At 31.1% G+C, this 27,202-nt stretch overlaps 3 protein-coding genes across 4 annotated transcripts in view; 2 read left to right on the top strand and 1 right to left on the bottom strand.

Moving 5' to 3' along the window:
• LOC126854795 (acetylcholine receptor subunit alpha-type acr-16-like) overlaps positions 1-27,202 on the bottom strand; it is a 138,210-nt gene that overhangs the window by 50,819 nt on the left and 60,189 nt on the right. The window lies entirely within an intron of this gene.
• LOC126854768 (uncharacterized) lies at positions 731-7,515 on the top strand. Of its 2 annotated transcripts, XM_050601797.1 has the most exons (3): positions 731-3,616; positions 3,662-4,589; positions 4,709-7,515. In XM_050601797.1, the coding sequence occupies exons 1-3, from the start codon at positions 3,496-3,498 to the stop codon at positions 7,278-7,280; spliced, it is 3,621 nt and encodes a 1,206-aa protein (XP_050457754.1). In that variant the 5' UTR covers positions 731-3,495; the 3' UTR covers positions 7,281-7,515. The 2 variants fall into 2 exon arrangements, with proteins under 2 accessions (XP_050457754.1, XP_050457753.1); XM_050601796.1 differs by having other exon boundaries at positions 731-4,589.
• LOC126854804 (uncharacterized) lies at positions 23,143-26,541 on the top strand. Its single transcript, XM_050601887.1, has 6 exons — positions 23,143-23,457; positions 23,851-23,986; positions 25,468-25,672; positions 25,736-25,930; positions 26,044-26,115; positions 26,184-26,541. The coding sequence occupies exons 1-6, from the start codon at positions 23,223-23,225 to the stop codon at positions 26,217-26,219; spliced, it is 879 nt and encodes a 292-aa protein (XP_050457844.1). The 5' UTR covers positions 23,143-23,222; the 3' UTR covers positions 26,220-26,541.

Below are 27,202 nucleotides of genomic sequence, written 5' to 3'. Positions count from 1 at the left end.
ATAAAAATTCATATTACTATTTCCAATATAAAAAAAATTATTTCTATTAAATTTCAATATAATTAAAGAGCTTATAACTAAAATATAGTTATTTTATAGATGATAATGCATAATTATAATAAATCTAACATTTTTGGATATATTTATCATAAAAATTATGAAAAATGATGTAAAGCAAAAAATCATACATACACATTCCAATAATCATATAAATCCTGAAATAGTTTTATAAAAAAAAGTTTAATAATTAAATATCAAACAAAACAAAATTAAAACCTTATGCAAAAATTAAAAACTAATGCAAAATAATAAAAAATAAAAAAATTTTAATTAACAAGATTTGGCATTGTTAAATTTCAAAATTAATAATTGCAATGTATCTTAAAATAACAAATAATTAATTAACTAATTTAAACATTATATATAAATATTAAATGTAAATATGTAACTACAATGTATACTGTACATGTACATATACATTAATATATCATTCTGTTTAGCCGTTTTTTTAATTAAAACATTTTTATTTGTTTATTGTGTATTACTTTTTAATTTTTGCATAAGTTTTTAATTTTTAATTTTTAATATTAATTCTGAACTTTTAATTTTTGTATAAATTTAAATTTTGTTTTCTGTTTTGTATTATCTTTTTTATTAATACAATAAACAAATCAATAGATTTTTAATCATTACATGCTGGATAATATTTTGCTATTATATTTTTCTCGCTACTCGTCAAATGAATCGCGCGATCAGCAACGACCATAAATTATTGTAGTCAACGACAGAAATAACATCGTTGCAATCACGCGATAACATATCTATACCGGACATTACGATATACTGTAATTCATTTTAATATTAACGTAATAAATTCCTTTTATTTTGATAAAATTGAGCGTATAGAGCATGGATCATAATTATTGATAGTGCAAAATAGATGCCAAAACACTGTTATTAAATTATCGAAGCCGATTAACTAATAAAGAAATATTTTTATTTATATTAATACATTTGTAATATAATCGAAGGTCATTTTAAGATACCATCCCCAATAACTTTTTGATTTTTGATTGTACAACAAAATGTTTCAAATAAAAGTTGTTTGACTTAAAGGGGAATAGAAGATGGTACCATTGGTTTGACTTTGGATAGTCATTTGAAGGTCACCTAAGGGTTACCTTTAACTTCTGAAATGAAATCTACTATTTTTCATTGCATATTCTTGTAGCCTCTATTTTGAAAGCTTTCCAAAACACTATAAGAAAGTATTTTTCATCACGTGATCTTCAAATGATTAGCCAAGATAGTAAGGTCCCGAGAAAGTGGAATCGGGAAACGAAAAATTTTCTTAGAAAATTTTTTATGGAATTACCGCAGGAATTGACAGTCGGAAGCCTGCAGCATCTCGACAATCTCACCGACCCTAGCGCAATTCACCGGAAGGAACTAGGGAAGAGGACTCCCAAGGCTTAAGAAAATAGCGCGCCCGCATAAGACGCCCTAAATTAGTACGCTATTGAAAAACGTCTCAAATCGCGTCACGGGATGAATGCTAATTGGTCGCACGCTGTATGCGGCGTGCGCGGCCATGGATCACGCACAGTGGTATCAATACGCGATCGATTGCGATTTTGGCGCGATCTTGCATTCCGTCCGTTTCTTAAGTCCACGTGCCGTGCGCCATGTTCGATAATCAAGAAATTAGCGAGAGCTAAGACCTGCTATTTTTAAAAGCCGCCTATTGAAGACCTTGTAGATTGTCTACCGGTGAGGTTGCCGTTTCTTTTTTTTGTGATTATAAGTTACCGCGCAGTTATGAAATCGATCGACTCGGCATTAGCAAATATTACGTTTTGTTGAGTCTTTCTTGAGATTATATTTTGTGAGTTTTGGCTACATTTTGGAAGAGTCCTTAGCAGATTCAATTTTGGTATAAATCCGAGCGATCAAAATCGTGGAAAAATTAAGAATCTGTGATTTGTAAGGCATAGCTGAGGAAACCGAGTCGCGAATGTGTGCCTCCGGATCGGTCGTAATTAACTATATAGTATTGTCTGTATTATTTGTTGCGTGAATAAATGAGTTTGTGCTTGCGTTATTAATTCGTACTTTATTAAATATTTATTAAATATTTTGTAATATATTGCTTATTTGTAGTGTACGTTTCTTTTGCGCGAGCTCAGCGAGAATTGTGATAGACGTTGAATTTTCTTTGTTATACACACGTATTGACTAAGAAGTATACATGATTTTTTAAACGTAAATAGTAAAATATCGAGAATTAAATCACGTCATCGTTATTATCTTTCGCACTCTTGTTGTAATATTTCCATATTATAATCAATTGATTATTTTTTGTATTATTTTTTAAGTAGTTTTATACGGATTATATTGTACCTTGTGCTTAGTGATTTTAATATATTATTTGCTTGTGTTTTTTTGTAATTTTTTTTGTCACTCATTTTCTATTAAGCAAGATGTTAAATTAAACTAATTTACTTCTTTATTTCTTTACTTTTTTTACTTCTAATTTACTTCTTTTGCTATCATATTTTGCACATTTAATAGCCACATTGTAAAACTCTGTCATTTTTTTTATTTTCTTAAATTCTCTATTATAATAAATTTATTATTTCACATTGTTAATAATGCAGCACATTATTTCGCACTTCGTATTTTCTTCGTCCTTATACTACAAGCGTCGCATAACTATTTCACACGTCCACCTTGCCTCTCTCCGTTAGGCCGAGCTTACCGAGCTCGTCGTCGCCTAATTAATGATTATCGCGTTTCGTGTTAAGAGAGATTATTGTGAAATTATTATATATGTGCACATTGGAATTGACTCGTATGTATCTGGCGCCCAACTCCTTCTTACATTGTATTAACTGACGGCGGCGGTATCTGTTTCTTGACGCTGTATAGAGTCCCCTATTTCTTTTTTTTTTACGCGGCGTGTCCATTATCAAAGATTTGTTCATTTTTTCAGGTTATGATCATTTGTTAGTAGGAATAATATAAGAGTTCTAACCCAGGTCCTCTGAGAGGGGTGCGGGTCGAGGGGTAGCCGCGCGTGGAACTTGTTGGAGCGGGGGGTATGACGTCGCGCGGGCAGGGGACGCTTATCGCGGTCATGGGTCGCTTATCGCGGGCAGGAGACGCTTATCGCGGGCAGAAGACGCTTATCGCGGGCAGAAGACGCTTAGACGTCGCATCTTTATGAACTCTCAAACGTTAGAAACTTAAAACCGCGTGGACGCGAAGATAAACAGACGGATCGGATATTCGAACTCTAAGGTCAACACAGCACTTAGGAATTTCTAAACAAAAGATAAGGAGAAGAACGACGCTTTCACAGATGATCTGTAGCCGAATGGAACATATAACGAAGAACGAAGGACGTCAAGCCGCAGTATACGATTTGAGACAGTATACATCGGTCGAAAAAAGTATAGTGGATACTGTGTTGTGTGCCAAGTGTTCAATATAGACATGGAACATCTTGAGCAAACTGAACGCGATCTATTGTCGCACCAAGTCGCTACCTTAGGCGAATATTTTGCGTGGGCACAGCGGTGCGAAGAATTTATCAAACAGCTCGAAGAAAGTAGTCGTGCCAAGCGTCCGCGACTCTCGATCGGAGTTCAACAATCTTTAGTGGCCAGAATCGCGCGACTCGAAGGTGTAAAGACTCGATTAAAGAGACAGTTTATACCTAGTGGTGATTATAGTAGTAACAATAACGCGGAAAGATTCGTTTGGCGAGAGATCGATACCGCGTTCAAAAACCGCGTATTGACCGGTGCAGTGATTAACACAAATTATATCGAACCGCGTCAATTTCTTGAGGACGTCAAAGACATTGTGCTCGAACATGTGCAAAACGCGATAAAAAAATATTTTAATGTGAAAGTGAATACTGTGTTCAACGGCGAGTTTGTGACAGGTGACAAGCGCGCAAATAAAAGCATAAATACGAAAAACTATGAATTATTTCGCACATCAGATTTATGCAAATGGTACGAGCGGCGCGTTATCGAGCCCACTTTAGTATCGCTCGAAGAATTTCAAGAACGCGACAGTGGGTGGGCTTTGTCTCGAATACTTGATTTAACTATAAACATAAACAAGTATAATCCAATGCGCGCGGGATGTCACGTAAAATTACCGCAAGAAATAATAAAGAAGAAAGCAGTGATAAACGTACAGTCTAATGACAATGCGTGTTTCGCGTGGTCAGTGGTCGCTGCTCTACATCCAGCTAAATTGAAAGTGGATCGAGAATCATCGTATCCACATTATACGACAGTACAGAATTTCCAGGACATTGAGTTTCCAGTGACTGTTAATCAAATTAAAAAATTCGAACGTGCCAATGATATCTCCATAAATGTATATTGCCTCGAGGAAAAGAACATTGTCCCGATTCGACTGAGCGAGCTAAAGAGAGATAAACATGTCAACTTACTTTACGTGCAAGATCCACGGGACGACAATGTCGGACATTTTGCGTGGATCAAGAATTTATCCCGGCTCGTGAGCTCGCAATTGAGCAAACATAATGGTCAAAAATACATTTGCGATCGGTACGTATATTTAATAATAAAAAATGCGATATATATATATATATATATATATATATATATATATAAAATATATATAAAAGAAAAATTAATTAATTATTTCTATTTTTTTTCTTTTACAGATGTTTACACTATTTTGAATCCGACAACAAGTTGCAGTTGCATACGGTGGACTGTAGAGAAATGAACAAGTGCACCATCCGGTTACCGAGCGAGAAGGAAAAATGGCTCAGCTTCAACAATTATAACAGAAAGGAGCGACTTCCATTTGTCGTTTACGCTGATTTGGAGTGCATGCTAAAGAAGACCAACAGTGATAACATACAGACGAAGACGTCTATGTACACATTTCAACATCACGAGGTATTTAGCGTTGGATACTACATGCAGTGTTCGTATGACGAAACATTATCCGCGTATCACTCTTATCGCGGCGCCAATTGTATCGCATGGTTCGTCGACAAACTTGAAAAATTAGCGCACCGTGTAAGAAATATAATATCCACGAATGTTCCAATGGGAACTCTCTCGCACAAACAGTGGGAGACATTTCACAGCGCGACGTATTGCCACATTTGCGAGAAAACATTCGCGCCGGATGATACACGAGTACGCGATCATTGCCATCTGATCGGGCGATACCGAGGTCCCGCGCATTCAAATTGCAATTTAAATTATAAGTACTCTTTTTACATTCCAATAGTTTTTCATAATTTATCCGGATACGATTCACATTTTATTATCAAGGAAATAGCTACAGCGTTCGAAGGGAGAATCGACGTATTACCGATAACGAAAGAAAAATATATATCTTTTACAAAAAATGTTACACTTGCAGAAGAAAAAAATCATATCAAATTGCGTTTTATAGATTCATATAAATTTCTTTCAGACAGCCTTGACAAATTGGCGTCTTTTTTAAATAAAGACGAACTCAAAATTTTAAAATCGAAATTTAAAAATTTATCAACAGAAGAGTTCAATTTATTGACACGGAAGGGCGTCTTTCCATATGAATATATTGACTGCGTGGACAAGCTGCAGGATACGTGTTTACCACCGCATGATTCATTTTACAGTTCTTTGACCGGTGACACTGTATCCGAGAGCGATTACGCGCACGCCGAGACTGTTTGGAAGCGATTCTCTATTCGAACGCTAGGCGAATACAGCGATTTATATTTAAAAACAGATGTCTTATTATTAGCAGATATTTTTGAAAATTTTCGCGATAGTTGCATTAAAAATTATGGCCTAGACCCCGCTTATTACTTTACTCTCCCCGGTTACACGTGGGATGCCATGTTGAAATATACAAATATTACGTTCGAATTACTTACTGATATCGATATGGTTATGTTTATCGAACGGGGGATACGCGGCGGTTTGAGTCAATGTTCCGGCAGATACGCGCATGCTAATAACAAGTATATGCAGTCGTACGATCCATCGAAATCTTCATCGTATTTGATGTACTTTGATGTAAACAACTTATACGGATGGGCAATGTGTCAACCATTGCCTTATGCCGATTTTCGATGGGTCGATGACATCTCTGATTTTAACATTAGCGCGATCGCTTCCGATTCGCCAACAGGTTATATTCTCGAGGTCGATCTGGAGTATCCGCAACATCTTCACAATGCGCACGCTGACCTACCGTTTTGCCCGATACGCGATAAACCTCCCGGTAAGCGGGAGGACAAGCTCCTCGCGACATTATATGATAAGAAGCGTTATGTCATACACTATCGCAACCTGCAGCAGTGTACGCGTCATGGTCTTCGCGTCACAAAAATACATCGCGTATTGCAATTTGCTCAATCCGCATGGCTCCGCGATTACATCGAACGCAATACAAAATTTCGAACACTCGCGACAAATGATTTCGAAAAAAATTTGTACAAATTAATGAATAACGCGGTATTCGGTAAAACTATGGAAAACGTGCGCAATCACGTTGATGTAAAATTATTAACAAAGTGGGACGGACGATACGGTGCAGAGGCAATGATCGCAAAACCGAATTTTCACAGCAGGAGTGTCTTTTCTGAGAATCTGATCGCCGTTGAACTGCGTAAACTTGAGGTAAAATTCAATAAACCGATCTACGTCGGTATGTGCATACTTGATATATCGAAAGTGTGTTTGTATGAATTTCATCATGAATACATGTTACCGTTATATCGCGAAAATTGTAAAATCATGTACACCGATACAGATAGTTTAATTTATTACATTAAATGCGACGATATATATGAGAATATGAAACGCGATATCGATAGATTCGATACGAGCGATTATCCGGCTAACAACGTGTATGGTATACCGCTCAAGAACAAGAAAGTACCGGGTTTAATGAAAGATGAAAATAATGGCGCGATCATGACCGAATTCGTTGGACTTAGGGCAAAAATGTACGCGTTGCGAGTAGATGGTAAAAAGGATATGAAAAAGATTAAAGGCGTCAAGAATAACGTCGTTGCGCGTACTATAACTTTTGACGATTACATGCAATGCTTGAACGAAGAGATTGAATTGACACGTGAACAATCGTCTATTAGGTCAAAATTGCATGAAGTATATACCATCCGCGAGACAAAAATTGCTCTAAGTCCATACGATGACAAGCGGTATATCGTAGCCGAAACGACTGATACGTTACCATGGGGACATTACCGAATACCCTTATAATATAATGTAATATAGCGTAATGTAACGTATTATAATACATGTATGTATGTGTGTATGTATGTGTGTATGTATCAACTTATTGATAGGAAAACAAGAAATATGTATCTATTTTTTCTCTTTTATATTTTATATGCCATCTTACATATATTATAATATATTTTTATATATTTTAGCTATTTTATATGTATTTCATATTTTGCATATGTAAAAATAAATACAGTTAGTATTAATTAAATGACATTGTCCTTGTGTATCCAAGAATTGTGCGATCCATCAAATCCCAGCCATTTCATGTAAATCTCGTCACCCTTCCTGCGCAGTACTTTCTCCACTAGGTACACATCCGGATAATTCGCGCGACGCAACTCGTACTCGTAGAACGCTCCAGCGATGGATTTTTCGCGATAGTCCTCTAGTAGATAGGTTACGGGATTAGTACGCTGCACTTTAACGATCTTAAACACCTCGGTGGTCCAATTCGGTGTATAACCTTTCTCGAAAATCATCTTGTATTTGCTAACGCGTACCGAGTCATCTATTTTGAACTTTGCTGGACCGCTGGCTTCGCGGTACGAAATATCTGAGAAAACATGACCGATATCCTTAACATTGAAGACGAGCCGGTCTTTAACGATCGTATCGTCAAAATCCAGACTCACACTTACAATCCGTACGCCAACACAACGTTTGAACACAGCGACGAGATACGAATACCCATACAACAACAGGATCTGTATACATTGCCGTATGAGAGTTTTCTATACATTGAAGGAAAACTAACGCTAAACAAACCAGCTGAAGGATCTGCTGTAACTCTGGGAAATAATTGCATCGCGTTCATGTTTGATGAGATTCGATATGAACTCGACGGTGTGAAGATTGATCGTAACAGAAATGTGGGAATAATTAGCACACTCAAGAATTATGTAACGATATCATCCGATAGAACCGTGATTATGAGGAACGCCAGCTGAGATGAGCAGACTAATGCGACTGGATACTTTAATTTTTGCGTACCACTCTACATGTTATTGGGATTTTGCGAAGATTACAAACGCATTGTGATTAACGTTCGTCACGAGTTGATTTTAATACAATCGCGCAATGACAACAATTGTCTGATTGGAAATTTGACGTTGGAGTCTGTGATTAAATATTCAAGATACAATGACAAATGCTAAACGTTATATTGAACGAGGTCAACAAGCTATCGATGTTGCGCGCCTTGGAAAGCGGATGATATCTCAGCATGGGTTTTCGCTCGTGGGATTTGTACGAATTTCCGCTATTGCAGCGTACAACCAAACATTCGTGGGCCATTAAGACCGCGACTCAGCTGGAGAAATCGCGATACGTTTTCTTTGCTCTGCAGACAGGCCGGAAAAATGTCATCAGTCGAATCGACTTGTATCCTCAGACATGACATTTTTCCGGCCTGTCTGCAGAGCGAAGAAAACGTATCGCGGTTTCTCCAGCTGAGTCGCGGTCTTAATGGCCCACGAATGTTTGGTTGTACGCTGCAATAGCGGAAATTCGTACAAATACTGCAAATTGAACAACGTGAAACTCTATCTGAACTCGGAATGTTATCCGTACGACGATATGAATTTTGATTTCGATAAAAACAGATGGTCGATTCTATACGTATCAGCGTTTCTGCAAAAATTATTACGAATACAAGTCTCGAGCCGAGTCTCACTGTCACGCAGTTTCTACGCAACGGTCCGTTCGTGATCATCGATTGTTCTCGACGAAAACGAATCGGTCAAGAGCGCAACCGTGAATGTGAGATTGGAATTCGAGTGTAAGAAGAACGTACCGACGAATACCACTGCATACTGTCTTATCATACACGATCACGTGATTCAATACAACCAACGTTGTGCGCAAAATCACCTAAGTGTGGGGGCATAAGACGATATAAAACCTATAATGCATTAGGATCAATTGCAGTTTTCTTGTCGACGTGCTGATATGAAAAACGTTATGTCCATACCAACGTTCGTGGACTTGCAAGGATTCCTCGTCGGGATGAAATTTGTCGTAAAGGAAGTGGCGGTGCTGAGAAAGGGGACCATTCTGGTGCATTACATATTTAGATGCCCCATACCATGGAATCTTCTCACAAGATCCGACAAATCATGTGCTTCCTGGCTGATTGCGAATCACCATGGATTACAATGGGAAGACGGAAATGTGCCGTACAGCATAGCTAAACGTTTGATTACATCGGCCGTGCTTGGTACAGAAGAGGATGATGAGACGTCGACTCTCGTGTACGTCAAGGGATGTCAGAAACGAGAATGGCTGGTGGATTTGCTTGAAAATTATGCGAGAGAAAACCTGATTATCGAGACTTTGGATGCTGATTATAAAGATATTGATTCTTTAAATAATCTAGATGTTGCTAATACTATAAGATGTGGAAAACATGTTAAGAATTGCGCATTACAGAATGTATTAAAAATATTTAACTGGTGGTCGCAACGTCAAAAAGAATTGCAATATTTTTTAAAATAAAAATATGTAAATATTATTAATATGTTTTATCTCTTATTCTCCCCACTCTTTTTCTCGCGAGTCGTTTCTAAGAATTCTTTTCAATTGGCTGTCTCTCCCTTCTCTTCAATTTCTGAGCCTTCAATTGGCTGTCTCTCCCTTCTCTTAAATTTCGAAGCATAAATCTCCCACCACATCATACTTTTAAACGTATATGAAAATAAACGTATATTCGGTTTTATATGATCAGTGTCACATCAACCGCTCTACTTTTTATAACCGTTTTACTTTTCATAACCGAGAGACAAAATGTATTCCGCTGAAGGAAACAGCAATAGTGTTAACCGCATGAATTATTATGTTCCTCGAGATGAAATTAAGTCGTACAAGAAACCGCTTGATTTGCAAGTATCACAAAATGTTTAATATATTTTTTATATATGTTTTTTTCATACTTTTCCATATTTAATTGTATTCTTTTTTTCAGACGTGATAAACCTCGTTGTATACCACGAATTTTGGTACGCAGATTTGCATTGACGCGCACGGCGTATAAATACTTAGACATTGGAATCAGCGTGGGACCTGAGTCCTTTGTGGAATTACATCTTGGCGATATCCGAGGAAATCACATAATACTACCTCACGAAACATGGGAAATATTCATCAAAAGACGTGTCGATATTGAGCGATTCCTGCAGTCGAATACATCTTGTTCATTAAGAATTGAATATCTAGTAATGGAACATGTTAAAATATATGATGCAAGTGTTGTTAAACTTACAGTAGACGATTCTTGCTTATACATGAAACCAGCAACTATATTATTTTTATTCGAACTTGAACATTGTGTAAATCACGAATATTTAAAATTGTATGAGAATATAGAAGAAGTAAATGCGAGCTTTGATCAATTTGTTCGGTGTTTGCAAAGTAATATGCCTAGTGCTATGAGAGAAGATGCAGTCAAAATTTTGCGCGACGTTTGTGATAAAACATCTATTATAGATTGCGAATTAGTAACTTATGCTGTGGATGAACTTTTGTGTGAAACCTTGAAACGGGGTAATGTAATATAAATAAATGTGTTAAAAGAAAATGAAAAAAAATGATTATTTATTTCTTTCGCTTTCCTTCCTTACATATAAAATAGATAATAGATATAACCGCGGCGCGACCGGTGGACGAGGGATAGCGCGAGGCGTTCGTAAAGCGATGCGTTAGAGAAGGACAGCGTTAATGGTTGCATGCATGCATGTGAAAAATTATATTAATATTAAAAAAATATTAATTATTTCTACATCTCCTTTCCTTTCATCTTTTGTTTATATGCACCGATAAACGATTCTTCCTAGAAAAAAATTCTCAACGTTCAAACCGCACGTGCAATATACGCTATTTATTTATAATGTTTATAAAGCAGCCGGACATCGGCGCTCGTCTTTATGTACCGGTTTAAACATGTCACGCTTCCACGATAAGCGTCTCTTCGGCTGTTCCTATAAAAAAAATTCCCTTTATACCGCACGTGTAATAGATGCTATTTGTTTACAATAAATATATCAGCCGGACATCGGCATTCTTCGAAAAATGTTCGCTCTCGCGATAAGCGTCCCCTGACTGCGATAAGCGTCCCCTGCCCGCGTGACGTCCCCCGCGGCAAGTTCCCCGCGCGGCTTCCCCTCGACCCGCACCTCCCTCAGAGGACCTGGGTTAGAACTCTCATATTATTCCTACTTTTGTTATTCGAAGGATAAGGCAGTGGATAACGTCGCAATATATAGACGTAAGACAATAATTAATCTAAGTTATCAAATTAATAATAATTTGTAGATCAAAACGTGTGCGCAGATGTCGTACGAGAGTGCCTCGTTCAAGATCAAAAACAGCGGCAGACTAAAGAAGAGCTCGAAACAAGACTTGCACGTAAGTTTTATCTAAAAAAAATAAAATATTAACCTTTTTAAAAATTTTATACTTATAAAATATAAAATTTTAGAAAGATTCAATGAAAATGCTGACGAGGCGGATATTATATTGTTAAATAAGATACAATTTTAAGCAAATAAAAGTAATTTAGATGTAATTGTTATTATATTTATAATTAAATGTTTATCTTCAACAGTGCAGAGAGGCAGTGACCAAAATAAAAAAGTATCTATTGTAGAACAAAAGGAAGTCGTCATTTTAGCAGAATATCATGCTAAATCCTCATCAGAACAAAATAAATTAAAGAGGAAGAAAAAGAGCAGTGCCAATAATAGCAACAACATCAACAGATCGGCAATAATTTTAACTAATTTACTGTCGGGAAATTCACGACGATTTAATAGACACGGTAATTGTCATAGCGGTAGAGACGCGAATTTCACGATACAACCCCTATTCGATGTCAGAGATATTTATTGTTTGTTTAGAAAATGCTCGCGTGAAACTCACGCGGACGTAATAAATTTGTGATAATGTGGCATTATTTTTCCATTCCGCAAATTTATTGGATCAATAGAATTACCGTTTTGTTTGGCATATAAATTGATGAATAAAGATATTTAGAAACTTGTGAGTTTGATAGATGCAAGGTACTTGAGGCTTCGATGTCGCGAAACTCTTCGACATTTGTGTTTTTAACGTTGCGATTTTTTCAGGTCGCGGACGCACTTCAAATTAACATGCGAAAATGTCACAAAGCGTGATATTTGGAATAAATAATTCGGACAATTTAGGTTTCTCTTGTATTAGTAGCGCAAATTATTGTAAACGCAATAATATACAGGAAAATTGCACTAAAATAGTAGATATTTGTTAATAAATCTTTTTTATGATATCAGTCACAAATAAAGTAGCATATAATAAAGAGATTTAAATATACATATATTAATATCTTTTTCAGAAAAAAAAATAAAGGAAGAGCTAATAAGAAGCAAATAAAGGCTTTAATAACCTATTTAGAGCAATATCCAAATCTTGCATCTGGCAAATTATCCTTCAAATAATCAAGAAAATATTCAAAATGATTGGGAAAAATTAGTCAGATATTTAAATAAATTTCGGCTAAATGAGAAGAAAAAGAATGTAAAATCCTGGAAATATGTAAGTATACATAATATATAATAGAATTATGTTTTGTTTAATGACAATATTTTTATTTTGTTACAGACATGGCGGGATCTTAAATATAAAGTATCAAAAAAGATAGAAAAATTACAAAAAAATGGAGCAACCATATTAGAATAATTTTATTCAGATGAATTTAACAGAATTAGAAAATAAAATTTAAAAAATAATGAATTAAAAATGTTTGAAAAGTCTTATAATTGTTCCTAATTTTCTTGAAGAACATAATGAAAGTAAAAAAGTAAAAAAATTTTCTTTTTTTTTGCATGATCTGCATATGCTATTAGATATGGGAATATTTTCATTATATATATATATATATATATATATATATAATGAATATATTCCCATATCTAATAGCATATGCAGATCATGCAAAAAGAAAATTTTTACTTTTTACTTTCATTATGTTCTTCAAGAAAATTAGGAACAATTATAAGACTTTTCAAACATTTTAATTCATTATTTTTAAATTTTATTTTCTAATTCTGTTAAATTCATCTGAATAAAATTATTCTAATATGGTTGCTCCATTTTTTTGTAATTTTTCTATCTTTTTTGATACTTTATATTTAAGATCCCGCCATGTCTGTAACAAAATAAAAATATTGTCATTAAACAAATATATATATATATATATATATATATATATATATATATATTTATATTTATATTTATATATTTATAAATAAATATATATTTATATATATATATATTTTTATATATATATAAAATAATTTAATTATAATATTACAATTCTAATAATTATAATTCTAATAATTATTTTTTCATTTAACGTTTAGAATGCTATTAAAAAATTCAGAGCTGGAAAGCTAGAGAACTCATCCAATTACATGATATCCAGGAATCTTTAGAAACAAAAACAGATATGCTAAAGCGATGAAAGTTAGTATTGTAAATTAATGCAAAAGATATCTTAATTTTATTTTAGTAAATAATAATCTTTACAGATCCTAGTTGAAGTAATAGAATTATACGCTAAAGTTATTCTTCAAATAAACAACGCTATTGATAGAATATAAATTGAAAGACCAGGAACAAAGAATGGTAAATTAATTTATTACACTTTACGTAAGAAGAAGTTATGAAATTGATTCTTTATACATAATAGTATATAATTAATAATATATAATATATAATAATGTATAATACGTAATAATATATAATTAATAATATATACTATATAATAATTTAATGAAATAATTTCAACATGTATTAATCGATCAACTAAATTAATAACTCTTTTTAATTTTTTATACATAATAATATATTGAAAAAATTGTAACATGTCTTAATCAATCAACTAAATTAATAATTCTCTTTGATTCTTTATACATAAAACAAAGTTTTTAAATTAATGCTGCCCGTCTCAATTAATCAACTAAACGGATAATTTTTTGATTCTTTATACGTAATAAAATGTTGAAAGAATGAGGAGGCTTATTCGTTTGCCTACATTCCCGATTGCCAGCTTCGTTTGCCTACATTCCCGATTGCCAGCTTCGTTTGCCTACATTCCCGATTGCCAGCTTCGTTTGCCTACATTCCCGATTGCCAGCTTCGTTTGCCTACAACTGTTTTGCCGACAGCTTCAATTGCCGACATTCCCGATTGCCTACAGATTGCTACAGATGTGCACAATAATGTCATGTGGCCAATGTGTATGTGCACAATAATGTCATGTATACAATGTGCACAATAATGACATGTGTACAAACGTACGTTCGTATTTTTATATGTGTACAATAATGCTTGTAGGCAATCGGGAATGTCAACAATTGATGCTGTCGGCAAAACGTTGTAAGCAAACGAAACTGTAGGCAATTGGGAATGTAGACAAACGGGACCTCCCCGAAAGAATTACAACATAATCGACTAATTAAATCAATAACTCTCTTTGATCCCTTATACATAATAATATATCCTTTAAAAAAACCTTACAAATGTAAAAAAAAAATACGCCAATGTCATAAAAATTTCCAACTTATACGTAACAAAAAATTTAATATTTATCTCCAAAGAATATTTTAAATTTTACAAAAAAAATTTAATTTTTTATAAAAAAAACAGTTATTACAAAAAGTAGTGATATCCCTAAAAAAAAACCTCACAAAAGTAAAAAAAAAAACATGTCAAGTACATAAAAAAGAAACTCAATTTGTACACAACAAAATTTAATATTTATTCTTAAAAAATAACTCTTAAAAATATTTCCAATTAAAAAATAATTTTTCTATAAAAATTAAAAAACCCAAAAATAATTTTTTTCTAAAAAATAACTTTATAAAATAAAAAATCTCTAAAAAATCAAAATTACATATGAAATCAATAGTTAACTAGTACATAGAAACAATTCAGTTTGGAAAGATTTATAATTTGAAACAGTATTTGTCATAAAATCAATTTTGCATTTATTGAAATATTATAGATTCTCTTAAGAATATTAGAATGTATTTTTTATTAAAAAATTATTTTATATTTTATTAAAATTATATTATATTTTATTAAAAAATTGCACTATTGTCCTTCCTGCCAAATAAACGAATTGTATAATATTTATAATAGCATTATTATATTGCAGATTTGATTACAAATAGTAAATCATAAAAATATTTAACTCTTGCAATAATTGATAATCATTTTTGAACTTAAAAGTGCCCCGTGTCAAATTAATCGACTTGTTTTAAAATTAATCATAAGCTTTACTAGACATAATTCGAAATGACAGTCTGAAATGATAAAGATTAAAATTAAAGTGACATACAAAAACTTGGCATGCCTCAGTCGCATTATAAGTCATATATTTTTATTAATATATTGATAATAATTTCTGATAATTTTTTGTAAGTTTTTATTTCAGATCAGGCATGCTAAGTTTTTTTGTGAGCACGAAATTTTCTTCATTTATACCAAGTGTGCTAATAAATTCTACTAAGTGTACTAATTAATTTGAGATTTGTAATATTCTTTTTTTATACTTTTAAAGAAACAAAAGAGAAAAAAATATTGAGGCAAACTCGCTAAATTGCAAACCCAAATCTTTCGCTTATCGTACTGCTCTTTTTATTAATTTTTCGGACTTTTTACTTATGAGACTTCTGATTTGCCTTATATATAAATAACTAATGAAATTAATGCCATTTTTTAGCCGGTGTGAAACGATAAGTTAATAAAGCTCTCAAGTGAAATAATAATTTAAAAATTCGTGGGTGAATAAGAACTGGATATAGATGGTAGCGTGTCAGATTTATAGAAAACAATTTTTTTTTTGTGAAGCTGATTATACTGCTTAGATATTTCTATAGCTATGCATCATGTCAGATATGCTGAAAATGGTCTAAAGTCTAAAGTCTACTAAAATCAAAATATAAATTTTATAATTATAATAAGTTTCATTTTAGCAAAACGGAGTGGTATCTCAAAGCTCCTAAAAACATCGAGATTATTGTTACGATCCTGCTCGAATTATTACGGATTTCAAACGAAATAACATTCTCGCATTTGGAATTTATATAGAGTTTGCAAAAACCATAAAACTTTTTACAAAATTTATTGTTTAAAAGCCGATGGTTTTTATGTACATTGATTTTGTATTGGCATCTATAAACGACAAACTCGGTAGAGCAGTGCGAAGATTTCGTGCAGCGTTGTAATATACCAATAATTGTTTGCGTAAATATTATAGTTGATTAAATATATAGTTGATTATATTTCGTGTTCGATTATGGTATTCGATAAAGATATATAATAAAGTTTCTACAATCTTTGCAAATATATTAGAATATTAGAAATCGCATTACTTTTTTCTTGTGTCTAGCTTCAAAATAAATTAACTTTTTTACATGTAATACTCATATTCATTTCACGTTCATATTCAATAGATCAGATTAATAAAAAACACCCCAAAAATTTTTTTTTTAATTCATACATTAATAAGCAGTTATAAATCTTCATCAAACATCACAATGTTTATTTTTACCGAAAATATAAGATGTAAAATGTAAATTTAATTATATATTTTTATTAAAAAAAGATAGTTTTGCATATCTTTTATTATTAAAAGCAAATAATGGCATGGTCATAAAGCTAATTTATTTCAATGTAAGAAAAGAATTTATATCATTTTTTGTTTTTATCATCATTTAATATATTTACAGTGAGTGAATAGGTGATTTAAATATTTCTTATAATTGTTAACATTATACTAACTAATGATGCCATATCTCTATTGATTCACTTTTACTCTCCTTAATCAATTCTTTCAAATTTTTGACAAATTTCATTCTATGGTCAAAGATTAGAATAAAAAAATGTAATACATCCTTCCATGCAGTCTTTTCTGTTCAGTTTTACTCTACCTGCTCACGAGCATTGTCACAGGTATTCTGGGACACCCTGTATATCTGTAGTGCAATTAAGGAGATTACTTATACTTGTGAGCGACCTCCCGCTGGCGCACGTCTTCCCAAAAATCATAAAAATCATGTTCCTCTTAGAATCATTACAATTTCAATTGATAGTCCCCTATGTATTCGTTTCTTATTTACATTCTTTTTAATAACATTCCGAAAGCTCGTAGCCACATCAAGAATAATTATGATTTGATCGATAAATTCAGGTTTAAAATTATTGAGAAACATCATCAACTCATTTCGTGATCTCTCTATTTATCAATGTTCCGACCGAATTGGCTATTAAAAACATCGGGAAGCGATGACATCATATCTATTTGTTTTCGAGACGTTTTACATATCAGACTGATTTCCTTTTGATTTTTGAAGTATCTTTTATAATTTTGATCTACACATACACTTTATTACATATTGTGAACATAATACTGCTTAATTGTTATCTCAATTTTTATATATTTATTTTATTTTGCATATATTTTAGATTATTAATATTTTTACATTTATTTTTTTTTTAATCTTTAATTTCTTGACGTCTCATCGACTTTATGTTTTATATTATTTATTTTTATTATTTACTCCAATTTTTAATATAATTTTTAATATAACTTTTTATCCTTTATTATTAATTATTTTGTATTCATTTATTAATATAATTTATTCCAATTTTAATTGGTTTGATATAAGAACGATTTCTTTATCATGCGTTTCATAGAGTTTTTTATTGTTACCACGATTACATTATTATCCTTAATATTTCTACGAGAACGAGTCATCTATCTACAGTCATCTCAAATGAGAGGTTTTTTCTTTGAACTGAATTGTTTTCGAATTATTCTTCTAGAAAATCAATTGTTATATGTCGATATGATCTTGCATGTACATCACGTAGTCTTTTGTCTATATGTATAACAGCTCCGGACTACCCGCTAATGACGTCAACGGTCCACGTGAACCCTGATTGGTGTCGTTATGGTGTGTGGCGCTATCAGTCGGATATTTATCATACAGTCCTCATACACTAGTGTAGAATTTTTCCAATTAATTGCGGAAGCATATTGTGAAAATAAGGAAAAAATATATGAAATTTAACTACAGAGAAATGCTTTTGCATAAATAAGTTATAATCAAATGTTGAAACGAGAATGTGAAATAGATCATTACGGATTTTCTATTGTGCAGAATACGGAAAATCGATTGTATTATAGAATACAGAATATAGAATATGAAAGATCAAACATATTTATTTTATTTGACGAATTAATTTAATCAAAACATCTTGATGATCTCATAATCAGAAATCAGAAAATCTCATAATCAATTTTTGCAATAAGCGATCGATGACAACTAGCACATCAAATGCTGAATGTTCTTTTCCTTTATGATGTTATTTGAAGGTAATACGATAGCTATTATATATACGATAGCTCGGGAACGAATGATCGTTTCGTTTCATCATCTAACTCCCGCAACGAAACTATTCTCGAAATTTGTTTTTATGTTTTGCATGTTTGCGATATCGATCATTATACAATAATATTACTCGTTCGCATTTTCGTTTTTTCATTATTGTGCATTATTTTTCGTGTTTCATGAAAGGGAAGAATCAAATAGTAAGGGAAATAGTCTACAGGTTCATCTTGCAAATGTATCGCTATTCTCGACTCATCTCGAATGCACTTCGACATTCTACTGCGTTATTCTCACGAGATGTATTATCTTATTATTATTAATTATCCGAGATCTTACTGTTTAGAAAAAAATTATTTTTTTTAAGGCAGATAATCTAGCGTGTTTAAATTGTGCGTTAATATGTATTTAATATAAACTTGAATTTTGTTCGAAGTAAGACTATAGTAATATAACAACGGTCGCATCTGTCTGACTCAAAAACTGACTCGGCAAAAACTGTCGTCGGAAAACGCATCAGTTTCGTGAGAATCTGAATCTTTCTAGAATGCGATAATATAAGCGGTGGATGGACCAAATTGAAATTTATAAGAATTTACTCTTGTGATCATATAGAATGCATTTGGGAAGGAGATCAATCTAAAAATTAAGTAAATTAAGGCGCTTAAGATATTTTGCTTAAAGTCACAATAATATAGTGCAATCATTTTATTTATTGCAAGCTTTAATATTTTAATAGTATAAATAAAATAAATAATATAAATTATTTTGTTAAATTTTTAATATTTTATATGCATTGCATTGTTTTTCAAAATATACATATAATGCAAGATTTAATTTTTTCTTATACATTTGTTATTATATAATGTCGGTTTTTTTACGCGGTGGTGTATTTTACATTAAAATTTAAAATATTGAATATAATATTTGTTTTTTTTCCACGCACTGGAATATTTTAAATTAAAATATTTGTTTTTTTTACGCACTAGAGTATTTTGCATTAATTTCTACATATTAGACTATTAATGCTAATTTTTTTCTATGCATTATATTTTTACTTTATACTCTCCAGTTTTTCTTATGCTTTAAATTATTATTAATTATAATAATATTTTAATAAGCACTAGAGTATTAACGCTATTTTTCTACTTATTACATTTATTTTTCATAATGTTTTATTTTCATAATGTTTATAGTTATAATAATCACACGTTCTGTTATTCCATATTAGATATATTTTCAGCGTCCTATTGCGAATCAGTTTTTTCAACTTTTTAATTTCGATTTCATTTATCCTCACTTTGTTATAATTATATATATTTTTAATTTCCACTTCATCCGTATTTTCTGCAGAACTTTTGTTAATTAAAACTTTATAATATTACATTAATAAATTTATATTGTTTATAGAATATGTAGAGTTAAAATAAAAACATTTCTTTACTTAAAATACTTTTACAATATTATTGATTGATTCATTTGCGCTCTACATACGGCTCCAATTGCTAATTTTTAATTCTATTTTATTACTTTTAAAATACAAACTTTTTATAATACAAACTCAAGTTTTTGATGATGATTAAGCTTATTAGAAACTTAATTGCTTTACATGTTATTAAAATAATATATAGTAAAAAAGGAATGATATAATCCTTAAAAACTTATCTTTTTAAAAAAAGGTGAAAAAAGGTGCCAAGTATACACGCCAACAAAAAATTGTTATATGCATTTATATTTCTTTAACATTTTTAAATTTTATAACTACAAAGGATATTACATCAAATGTATATATATATATATATATATATATATATATATATATATATATATATACATTTCTAATGATAGTACAGAATAAAAAGAAAAAAGTCTGTTTCGGCGAATGATCGATGATTCCATAACTCGTTATATACGCGAAGTATTGGTAATTGTTGATCGCGACCACGACGAAATTCTAACTCGGTTTGTTATCGTCGATGATAACGATATTCTGCCGCAATTCGTTATCGTCGACGATAACGATATTCTGCCGCAGTTTGCTATCGACAACAGTAACGATCTTCAGTGTATTGATCTTAATAATTTGGTTGCATTGACACGAAAAAAAATATTTAAACTCATTCAACGCCGTTCTCTTTTTGAAAAAAAATGGGGATGTTTAAATAAATGTTTTGTTGAATAAATGTTTTGCGAAGTAAGAAAGAAAGTATTTTCGAGTGCCATAGCACAAGATAACGTCAGTTCGCGACAAACCGAAATGTCTCGTATTTCGAGTGTGAATGATATTGAAAATGGCAGAACTTAAAGCAATATTATCCAAATGTATAATTATATATTCGATATTGTCGCCAAAATTGAACAGTGAACAGTGACCAATATTTATTAGAGTCATCGGACAAGTCTTTGAAAATTAATTACAAAGTTTTTCAGTTTTTTGCGCGCATTCTACATACATTAGACTTATGATGCTATTTAGACTTTTTCGGCGCTTATGACAAATTATTACATCAGGGCAGATAGTAATATAATAAAATTTAATTGTAATGTAAGTATACTATACATATTAGTATATTGTTTAGTTTAGCTGCGTCGTTTTTTTAAATAAAATTATTTATTTTTTGTTTTGTGTTTTTAATTTTTCAGAAATTTTTGATTTTTAATTTTAATAAAAATTTAAAACTTTATTTCTTTGTTGCGTGTTAGACGCATGTGTTCTATTTCGTGTCGTGTTTATCTTGGTGGAAACAAGGAATGGCAGAAAAAGCTTTGTCTCTTCTACGAGAATGGAATTTCGAGAAATAATGATATAACAATTATACACAATATAATGTTGTATGAAATATATATATATATATATATATATATATATATATATATACTTTCAATATAAATTTATTATTTTATTATTTATAAAAAAAACTATACCAACCAAATAAAAATTTATTTTTTAACTAAAAAGTTATATTAACCTAACTAAATCAATTTAGTAGTGAAATAAATTCCTTCCTGTTAAATCTACCAGAATTTCTTGATAATCTAACTAAATGAATTTAGATATCTATCAGAATTTCTTGATAATTTAACTAAAAAAATTTATCATGCTCATGGTAATTTCTATAAGAATTCTGTTTCGTCCATTTTCGAACAGATGTACTAGTTGAATCTATCAGAATTCTTTATAATGCAACAAGACATTTTTTCCAGTGGACTAAAACTATTCAACTTGCGTGAACGATATCTCGATCACTATTAGTCGTAAAAATTTTTTTGACTCCGCATTTTGTTCGTTAGAATGTCTACTTTTTTTATCTCACAACGAAAAAATTGCTTAGACTTATAAAAAAAAAAGTTATACGCAAAAATGTTAAAAATTTTTTTTTTCCAAATTTTCGCTATTTTTCCATTCCGTTTTTATTTTATTTTTTGCGTTTTCAATATCGCAAAAACTTGTTTTATATCCCTATCCCAATGGCAAATTTTATTTCCTACAAAAAAGGTCTCTTGTACTTTTTTCGTATTTGGCGTCGTTTTCGAGATATTTCAAAAACGATGAAAAGTGACATTTTTTTGTTAATATCTCCAAAGGCAGACATTTTATTTAATAGCATTATTGATTTTAACTTATTTTAGTGTCGAATGATCGTGAATGATCATGAATCAATAAATTTTCATTAAAGAATTAGTTCCGAATTAGCGTCGTTTTTAGCTTCCAGGCATTTTTAGTTTTTTATCGCATTAATAGCAGAAGTGCCGAGCTCATGTACGAGATTTGTGTTTGTGTGCGTTTCCCTCCATCTTGGTTGGATGTTGCTTACATCTTATTTCTAGCATTACTGTTCACGCCTACTGTTCCCTCTCTTATTGCTCGCGTCTTAGGTTGCAAACTCATGCAACAGAATGATGTAACGCAAAATGAGAGCTCAACCAATCGCGAGTGTTCCGCGTTACGCCATTCCGTTGCATGAGTTTGCAACCTAAGACGCGAGCAAGAAGAGAGCGAACAGCACTTTTAGCTATGTAGTCAGATGCTCATAATTAAGGAGTGCGTTATTCTGCGAGCAGAAAGGGGGGAATCAATGGGAGTCGAAAAATCTGGCGAATCCCAACAATGATCGACGATGACGAAATTTTGACATGATTCGTTGGACTTCGCACTTTGCTTGTCGTCGACCATTACGATTTCAATCGTAACTATCTCGCTTTGATACGCGCAGACTGTCGCTGTATTGCGAAAAAAAATCGTTCAATATCGTTTCTTTTTTGAAAAAGTGAGACATAGTAAGCATATAAATTCTTCGTCACGTAGAAAAAAAGTACTTTCGAGTTGCTATTGCAATATAACGCATCGTTCCGCGGAAAATAGTTATATCTGGTATTTTGAGTGCGAGTAAAATTAAAAATGACGGAACTTAAAGCAGTATTATCTAAATGTATAATTATAGGTTCGATTTTGTCGCAGTCAAAGTTAAATAAAGATTTATATTTATCAATGTTGTCGGACGAGTCGCTAAAAATTAATTACAACGTTTTTTGGAAGTTCGCGTGCAACAGTTCGAACACTCTACTCGCGATACTATATAGCTTAAATCATTTTGGCGATTATGACAAATTATTGTATATTGCGGGTGAGATAGTGGAAATGCGCGAGGCACTTAACCACGAGGAGGAGGATGCGGGAGGTCATATAAAATTCCTGTTATTAAACCATCGAAGAAACTTAACTGGTAAAAAAATGTTTTTACTTATATAAATATATTTGTATGTAATGTAATCGGATGGATAATTAATCTAAATTTTTAAATTAATAATAAATTGTAAATCAAAATGTCCGTGCGGATGTCGTCCGAGAGTCTCTCGCTCGGGATAAAAAACGGCGGGCTGAAAAGCTCGAAACAAGTCCGACTCATAATTTTATTTAAAAAAAAATAAAATATTTATCTTCAAAAATCCTATCGATATTGATAAAATATTAAATCTAAAAAAAAAACACGATTTAACAAAAATGATTACCAGGCGGATATTACAGCATCACTAAGTGAAATTATTTAAGAAATTATAAAAATAATTTACATATAATTTTTATTTTATCTATGATTAAATTTTTCTTTTTGCTTTAGCAATGGAGAGAGATCGCGGCCAGAATGAAGAAATGCCTCCTGTAGAACAAGGGTCACAACTTCGTAATAACGAGAAAATAACTGTGGAAGAAGAAATTGTCTCAAAAGACAGAAATAACAACAACAACATCAACAGGCCGGGAATAATAATTTTAATTATATTTATTGTTGAAAAATCGACGATTGAAAAGATCTGGAATAATTGGCAGAGTGAGTTTTGCGATACAACTACTATTCGAACGCGAAGATATTTAATGTTTGGAAAATGCGTGAAATTAATTAAAATGCGAAATTCGTGCAAAATTATTTGATTATATGGAATTATCTTTTAATTTCGCGAATTTATCGCGTTAACAACTTTATCGTTTCGAAGTGGTTGATTAATTTGGTTACGACTAATAACTCATTACTAATGACTCATAACTATGATTAAGGATTTATAAGGCCTAAAAAACGATATCTGTGAATAATGACAAAATTATTTTATGTTCTAAATAAACATAACGTCGCGCAAAATTCTGGTTTATGCTTGATTGCAAAATTTTTTTTAAATTCATTTTGGAAGAAATTTGCCAAATACCAAAGTTATTAAAACACATTAATGCTTCGCGATATTATTAACAAGCGTCGAGCACGTAATAACCGATATATCTGTAAACGATCAATTTTCTATGTAATACGAATATTTAAAATATTTAGATTGTCGCGTATTATATTACTGATTCAAACATTTATATAAATAAAGATCATCCAAATGAGGGAATTTTCTGAGCGAAATGACTAATGAACTCGAGAGCTACAGCCATGGTAGTTGCATTAAGACGTTCGCGTCGGGTGGTACAAAATTTTATGCTTGTGTTTCACACACATCAATAAATTTATTCTCTAATTTTCTAACGATAATGTTGTTATTTTATATAGCCCCTTTACAATAAGTTAATTATTGTTAGTCGTAAACAAATTGACTACAATCGATTATTTCAAGAATATTCTCGGAATAATTGACCATAGTTGTTTACGACTATAATTAACGATCGTTGCTTGCGCTAACGACATTATAAAACTTGTGTAATTTACGTGTAACAATAAGATATCAATACGTATAACAATAAGATATCAGAAGCTTTCAACATCGTTATTGTAACGAATATATTTACATCGATATAACTCATTGGTGTAGTAATCAGTTTCTAATCTAATACCAATCAATTTTCTATTTGATATTTATATATTCTTTTGTAGAAGTTAAGAAATATTAAAAAAAAGACTGTGATTGCGGTAGTTATAAAATACAAGTTGCAAATTAAATAAAATACAAGTTATAATAAATACAAATTATAATAAATATTTGAGTAAATACATATAAAACAATTAATATATAGAGACATTTTATCAAAATAAGTAATATATTGTTAATAATTATTGATTGCATTATGCCGGCATAATCTATTAATATAACCTGACAATTTTATTTATAATATACAAAATTATATCAAAAAGTAAAAATTTAATAGAATTTTTATTATAACGTAGACTGTAAACATTTATTATTAAATTTTTTTTATGATATCAATATAAGTATAAACGTAATAAACTAATGTATAATATTTTTTTCAGAAAAAAAATATATCAAACAAGAGCTAGTCAAAAGCAAATAGAGGCTCTAGTAACTTATTTGGAGCAACATCCAAATCTTACATCGGATACATTGTCCATTTTAAATGGTCATGAAAAATTGCAAAGTGATTGGGAAAAACTAGCCAGATATTTAAATGAATCAGTGTCAAATAAGACAAAAAAAGATGTAAAATCCTGGCAAAAAGTAAGTATATATATATAATAGCATTATGTTTTACTTAATGATAATATTTCTATTTTGTTACAGACATGGCGGAATAAAAAATGTAAAGTATTAAAAAAGAAGCAGGAAATAGCAAAAGCAATCAAAGAGAATAATGCTATTGAGATAAACTTAACAGAAATAGATAAAAGAATTTTAAAAATAATTGGATGTCATAAATATGTGGACCTCACGAATGTTCCTCATAGTTTTCCCAAAAAACAGAATATAAGTAAAAAAGTAAAAAAACTTTCTTTCTTTTTGCATGATTTATACTATTACACACGGGAACATGTATTTTTATAAAATAATATATTTACAATATTACATTTACAATTTTTTTTAACATTTAGATTGCTATTGAACAATTAAGAGCTGAAAATGTCCGAGAATCTTTTGAAATAGCAAACAAGAATACTATGAAGGTTAGTATTTTAATTAATACAAAAAGCATCTTAACTTTATTTTAATAAATAATAATACATCTTTCCAGATACAAGTTGAAATAAAAATTGTTAAAGAAGTATAGCTTCTCGAACAAACAACGCTATGATAGAATATAAATTGATACGACCAGAAATGAAGAAGGGTAAACCTTCTATAATGCTCTGTATAAAAAGACCATAACAACTCGATTGCTCCAATATCGATCTGTTCTGGCTCAAAAATTTTAAACTTCTCTCAAAAAAAGAAATATCGTATGCACCGTTTATTTTAAAATAATGATGGCATCAATTTACAACTAATGAGTTAGCCAAAGATAATAGCATTTATTACGAAGAAACAGAGGTACCCGATTGACCTGCCTACTCGGCCTACCCTATTTTCTTCTATTAATTCTTTTATTATTAAGAGAAAAATAGAATAAAACCGATGCAGATCAAACTGTATACCTCTATTATTCTCCGTGCATATGATATAGTTATAAATCTTTACTAAATGTCGCAATGTTTATTTTTACCGAAAATATAAGACATGTAAATTCGTTTATATTATTTAATAAAGAGTTTTGCATATATTTTATTATCAAATGTAAATAACAGTATGCGGAAAAAGCTAATCTATCTTAATATGACAAGAAAAAGTTTATATTATTTTTCATTTCTTTCATGATCATTCAATATATTTACAATGAGTAATTAGGTGACTTAAATATTTTTTATAATTGTTAACATTATATTAACTAATGCCGTACTTCTATTGATTCACTTTTGTTCTTCTTAATAAATTCTTTCAAATTTTTGATAAACCTTATTCTATTGCCAGGAATTATAAAATAAGAGAATATGATACATCTTTATATTCATATTCTAATAGAATATCTAGAGATCTGAAGTTCATCAGTCTCTATAAAATTTCTTACAAAAACATTTAGATATGTGATAAAATATTTAAGGATGTCATATATCAAAATATTAACAAAATTTAAAATTTCACAGATTATTCTACTATTTCTTCTAAATATTTGTGCAAAAACTAAGCACAATTCTCTTAACGGTTTGAAAGTTATTT

The sequence above is a fragment of the Cataglyphis hispanica genome, chromosome 14 (genome assembly GCF_021464435.1).
Source record: "Cataglyphis hispanica isolate Lineage 1 chromosome 14, ULB_Chis1_1.0, whole genome shotgun sequence".
Taxonomy (NCBI): domain Eukaryota; kingdom Metazoa; phylum Arthropoda; class Insecta; order Hymenoptera; family Formicidae; genus Cataglyphis; species Cataglyphis hispanica.
This window is presented reverse-complemented; position numbering and strand designations above follow the sequence as displayed.